At 52.0% G+C, this 6,000-nt stretch overlaps 1 protein-coding gene across 1 annotated transcript; it reads right to left on the bottom strand.

Moving 5' to 3' along the window:
- Nucleotides 1-4,306: 4,306 nt before the first annotated feature.
- Nucleotides 4,307-5,366, bottom strand: MAGEB17 (MAGE family member B17). Its single transcript, XM_045872784.1, is given in 2 exon segments — nt 4,307-4,660; nt 4,662-5,366. Coding segments are annotated over 2 exon segments (1,038 nt in total). The 5' UTR covers nt 5,346-5,366.
- Between the last annotated feature and the right edge of the window lie 634 nt (nt 5,367-6,000).

Genomic DNA, 6,000 nt, shown 5'->3' with positions numbered 1-6,000 from the left:
CCACAGGGCTCCTGTTCTTCTGGTCAGCCTGTCCCCTGAGGGCCCCCGAAGAAGTTAGAATGTGCCTTGGGCTGCAGCCCACCAGCCTTGCCTGGGGCTGCCTGGGGTGACAGCAGGGGCTGGTAGCAGGGATCCTCCCTGCTGGTTGGAGGCCTGTCAGTTTACAGTCAGCACCATCATATCAACTGTTGGCAGGGCCTGGGCCCCTCCCTTCTGTTGTACTGAAGTTGACCCCTAAAACCTGGCCCCCACCTTCCTGGAATCCCCAAGAGGAGAAGGGACCTGGGGCTGACAGCTCAGTGAGGGCCTTCTCTGGCCTGGGCTCACTGGGAGTCCCTCTACTGACATGAGTCCACCAGCCTCTGAAGGGAGAACTTGGGTACACCACATGTGCCTACCCCTGCATGGAGCTCCTGGTACTGCCAACAGGGGTGGGGCTCTGGGTGGCCTCCCCTTTTGGAGCGAGGTCCCCTGGTGAGCACTTGGGTTCCTCACTTGGATTCCAGTTAGGACCCAATCTCCTCTCTTGGAAGAATTGGGACCATCTCCGTAAACTAAGGCCCTCCCCTTCCTGAGACCTTCCAAGCAGAAGTCAGCCCATAGCTCTGTCCACCCTCCTAGTGCTGAGAGAGGACGTGGGGGTGGGGGGCAGGGGGCACTGGGCAGCTCCCTTGGTTATGGGCAGAGTGAGCTCTTCAGTCCACATTCAGGGTCCCCAATCTGGAAACTTGACCAGTCCTGGAACTTCATCCTCTTTCCTGAGTCTGTGCCCCTCAGACCAATGCCCTCATTTTCTGGATTCCCCGAGGGGAAAGTCAGGGTGGGCTGTGTCCAGCCAAGGCTGTATGGCACCTCTGAGGGCTGACAGCAGGCACAGGACCGTTTGGGACCCCAGTGATATGCATCACAGCCTGGACTCCTCCATCTACTCATCTGGGTCTATCAGCCTCACACTCAAGTCCTCACCTTCCTGAATGCCTAGAACATGGACTGCAACATATCTGCTTACCCCTGCCTCAGGCCTCCCAAGGCCAAGAGCTGGGGTGGGACTCTGAGAAGTCCCCTGCTTTGGGGAGAGTTCCTCTCATTAGTACTCAGGGTCCTCACCTGCACACCAATTAGGGATAAAACTCCTCCCTCTGTGACACTAGGGCCACCCATTACACCAAGGCCCTCCCATCTCGGTGACTCCACAGGCAAAAATGAAGGGTTTCTGGGCTAAATGCTCTGCCCTCGGCAATCCAAGGATAAGAACATACAGGGCCCTGTGGGAACCTCTCGACCAGTGGGAGTCCCCTCCTATCACTGAGTCCCAACCTTGTTTCCTCTTAGTTCCTGGGTCTCCACCTCTGCAGAACTGGGGCCACCCCCACTAGACCAAAGCCCTTCTCTTCCTGCTACCCTGCAGGCAGAAATGAGGGGGCTCCCCGATCTAACACCTCTTCTCTAGGCTTCCCAGGGTTACTAGCTGGGGCAGGAGCAGGGGAGGTTTGTGGGGCCTCCTGTGTTCTCAGGTGGGTGTTTCCCTCACTCCTTCAGCGTCCTCACCTTGACACCGAGCATTGTGGTGTCAGGCCCATTCTTGGGATGCCACCTCAGCTGACCTGGGGCTGCTTCTCTCACCTTCCTGGAACTACTGAGTTGGAAGACAGGGTGAGCCAAATCCAGCTACAACTGTTCCAGACCCTCAAGAGCTGACAGCTGGGGCAGGACCTCATGGGATCCCACTGTTCTGCTTGACTCCTTTCCTCATTCCTCATTCTAGGTCCTCCCCTTGTTGTCTGTCAGTGGCTCGCAATTCTCCCTCTACTGAGCTGAGGTCGCCTTCCTTAGACCAAGACGCTCATGTTCCAGACAACCCTGAAGGACGAGGGGATGGTCAGCCCTGCCTGGGGCCCTGTGGTCTGAGGGCAGATGCAGGTTAGTCTCTGTGAGACCACCTATATTCTGGGGTGTTGATCTCCCCATCCTCTGACATAGGGTCTCACATCTTGGCTCATGTTCCTAGATTACAGGCTTCCTAGGAAATGCTAGGTCCCTGCAAACACTTGAGCACCTTTCCTCCTGCAAACCTTGCAGATAGAATTGGTGTGGCAGGAGTGATGGGAGACTGGGAGGCTGTAGCTCAACGCAGCATGCCCAGGAAAAAGCCGGCCTATTTCTTCCTTCTCTTCACCAACTGGACTTAGCCTCGTATGTAACTTTGGTTCTAATACATCGACTTTCTCTAAGGCAGGGATGGAGCTGCATGGTTTGGTGAGCCCCTATCTTTCGGGGTGATCTGACACTGCATATGCAGATGATCATATGGTCCCCAACTATTTTCTTTTTCTTTATTCACGCCACTTGTTTATTTTGATATTTTATTGCTCTAGCTATGTATTCCAAACCAATAGTTTGTGCACAGAGCCCCCTTTTTATCACCTGAGATAGATCTAGGAGTCGTGAAAGGAAATGTGAATTATGACACAGTATCTGCCTCTGGCTGAGAGGCGCAGGGTAGTGTGGGCTCTAGATAAATTCAGACCATGGGTTCAGCACTGGCCCTGCAGCTTACCAGCAGTGTGAGCTCACGCACATTAGCAAACTCTCGGAGCCTCAGGTTCTTTATCTGTGGAGCAGGTTTGGTAAGCCCTGTCTTCCAAGACCGATGGATGTATGGAATATGTGTTGCAAATCCAATACGGAGCCTGACAAGTATTGAGATATTTTTGAATAGCAGTTATTACCATGATTATTTTGAGCCAGATGATACCACATACCACACTGGGATTTTTTTTCTTTTTTTCATTCGAGAAGGAGGTCAGAGAATATGCAGTGTTCTAGGAAAACAAAACAAAACAAAACACTCAAATCAGCCAAAATGCTGCTTACGAAATAAAACTAAACAGTATTTCCCCATTAGATGATGTCATTTGATGTGGGTGTGTGGTAGACTTCCCAGTTGGATACACCATGAAGCTACTACAGCTGTGCAAAGGGCAATGACTTGCCTCCTTCTCAGCTGCCCCTGCATGGAACCCATCTCTGTTTTTACTCATTTCACCACCACCAAAAATCTAGGCATGGTTTAGAGTTTGCCATATTACACAGAAGAATGCCCAATTTAGGTTTCCTTTTAATGGAGCGGTCAATCCCCCGAGCTGCCCCAGGCCAAGGCAAAGCGGTTGCTGTCACCTTCGTCTCAGAAACTCTCTGGACACTGATTGCACAAAACACCTAGTGAGTGCACTGTGTTCACCTGCCCGGGAACAGAGCCCAGGAGTCATTCTCCCCCTGCCGCAGGTGTCTGGGGACTTCTCTCTGGTTTACCACATCTCTAAGGAATGGTTAAGAGCAGTTTTCCATCGCACACATAGTCTTTCCATTGTGAGACCCACCATCTGGGGCTCTGGTCCCTGGTCCCTCACCATTTCAACAGCTTCAGCTAACCCTTGGTGTAGCCAAACTTAAAATTCCCTCCCACAGAGGGACTGGCAGCTTCCCAGGCTCCCCGCCTGTCTTGTCTCGGGAGATTTACCCTGGACTGCTTCTATGTAGAATCTCCTCACTCCTTCTGCCTTCTGTTTACTGTCCTTCAGGATGAGGAGTGTATCTCACCACGTTCCTTATCTGATAGCTTCTCTTGGACTCTGAAATGTTATTGGCAGGGGCTGAGTGTTCTTTGTGTACACATCCTAGAACTAGCATGAAGCCTTCCAAAGAGCAGATGCTCGATTCATGTTTGGTGAACAAAAGAGATGGTGAGCAAGAGTTCTAATTCATGACCATTTATTTTCTCCCACATTCTTGAAAAGCTAAGCAAGTCCAGGTATATATCTTTTAATTCTACCCAAAGAAAGAGCAAAATAAATAAGAAAAACCAAGAAAAGTAAAAACTTTTTACTTTTCTTTTTTTTTCCACTATCTTGTTATTTCAACATTTTCACAGTGCAGTTCTCTTACATTTTAATGAAAATCCCTATTCCAGGGCTATGTTTTTCTTGTACTGGCTCACGATAAAAGATGCAAGGATTTTCAGTTTGTTTTACAAAATACAAAACCATTACTCTCAAATTTGATAACTAGCGATAAATATGTGAGCCATGTTATTCATAAGCTTAGATTCTGAATTTCAATAAACATTTTTAAAAAGAACACATTGGAAAGATAAGAAAAAAGAGGTCAATCTGTACGTTATTTATGAATAACAAGAACACAACGAAGAGAGAGATTCTGCTCTCTCCAGCCCCACCTGACTCCACATTACTTTAGGAGGTTGACAGCCCTTTCCAAAGGCAAGGTGAAGACCCCATCTTCGACTTCACTAGGGCTGAGGGGGGCTGCTGGACGTGGCCTTGGAGCAGGCACTGGCCGGGGCACCAGTGGCAGCCTGGGTTGCAACTCTGGCCTGGCCTCGCTCTTCCTCATCTCTCAAAGCCTCTTCATACCAGCCCTGGAAGGCACTGGGATACACAGTATTGCTGACTTCGGCCCCAAACTCCAGGACTTTCATCTTGCTGGCTTCGGCGTGGCCTCTTGGGCCCCACAGGAACCCGTAGCAAGGAGCATCACGGTCGGCCCCCTGGCGGTACTCCAGGTGCTTCTCCTGCACCAAATCTTTGGTGATGAGCTTCCTGGGCTCCCCAAAGATGAGATGCCTCCTCCCAGCATAGACCCCCCAACACATTCAGGAATTCCCACGTCTCCTCCTCAGTGGCCCCGTTGCCATTCATGAAGATCCCACCCAGGAGAGGCATCAGGAGCCCGTTCTTGGGGAAGCCCACGCCGTCACTCAGACGCCCTTCGGTGGGAAGGCCCACTTTGCTAACAAAGGTGTAAGAGTGACTGCTGGGGTCAACTTCCTTCAGCTCAAGGCCAAAGACCAGCTCCAAGCGCTCAGTGGTTCTCTTGAGGATCTCAGGGAATTGCTCCTTGTACTTTTTGTTGATAACCTTCAGTATTTCTGCCTCGGTAAGGGGCTCCTTCATTTTATACTTGTACAGCAGAAAATGCACCAACATGCCCGCCTTCCCGGTCAGAGGATCGGTGTGAGAGCTCTCAGGGGAAGGCAGGGCCTGGCAGGGACTTGGGCTTTCCTCCCCTTGGCTCTTGGCACCTTCATCAGAACTTCAGCCTGAAATGGTTGCATCAGGACTGCTGGTAGATCAGGCCCTCTGAGACTTTTGGGGAGGGCCTGTTGCAGGGTAGCTCAGGGGTGCACCCTGACAGACAAGCAAGGGGGAAGAGGGGACCTCTTCTTCCACTGCTGCAGTGGCCTGAGCTGCCCCAAGACCCTGGCTCTCACCTCGGGCCTGTCGGCTTCTCTCCCAGGCACGGGGCTTACTCTTCTGACCATGAGGCATGAGTGTGGTTAGGGACAGCAGGCACGAGTGTGACAGGAGGGCACCTGACGCGGGCCCCTGGAGGAGGAGCATAAAAGGGTGTGAGTCCCTTCAGCAGGGAGATGTCACTGTGGCTTTAAAAATGCCCCATGTAGGTGTCCTTGAAGGCACTGCTGTAGGACCCCATAGGGCTTCTGTTCTCTCAGTCAGTCTGTCTCCTGAGGCCCTGGTGGAGGAAGTCAGAGTGTGCCTTAGGCTGCAGCCTGCCAGCCCTGGCTGGGACCAGGACCCTCGCTTCTCTGTTCTCCTCTGATCCCGCTCCCCTGCCCCCTAAGAAATGAGTCCTCTCACCCAAACAGTTCTGCCCGTGGCTTTCCAGGCTGACACCACAAGGAAGACTTTCCATGGCCTCCTCTGTTCTGGAGTGGTTTCTCTCATTGCTCCCACAGGATTTTTACCTTCACTCCCCACAGGGCCTGGGACTCCTCTCTCTGCTAAACTGGGGCAACCAGTCCTTAAACCAAGGCCTTCATTTACTGAAACCCTGCAAATTGAAGTCAGGGGGCACCTGAATCTGTCAGCTCTGCCCTGGGCCTCCCAGGGGTGAGGCTTGGTGCAACCCTCTCGATTGGGGGGGTGACTGGTCCCCATTTCCTCCCTCAGTATCCTCACCTTG

This window comes from Mirounga angustirostris, unplaced genomic scaffold, assembly GCF_029215605.1.
Source record: "Mirounga angustirostris isolate CCGP_5_RB_7025 unplaced genomic scaffold, mMirAng1.0.hap1 SCAF_11, whole genome shotgun sequence".
In the NCBI taxonomy this organism is placed as follows: Eukaryota; Metazoa; Chordata; class Mammalia; order Carnivora; family Phocidae; genus Mirounga; species Mirounga angustirostris.
Note: the sequence above shows the minus strand (reverse complement) of the source record. Positions and strands in the feature narration are given on the sequence as shown.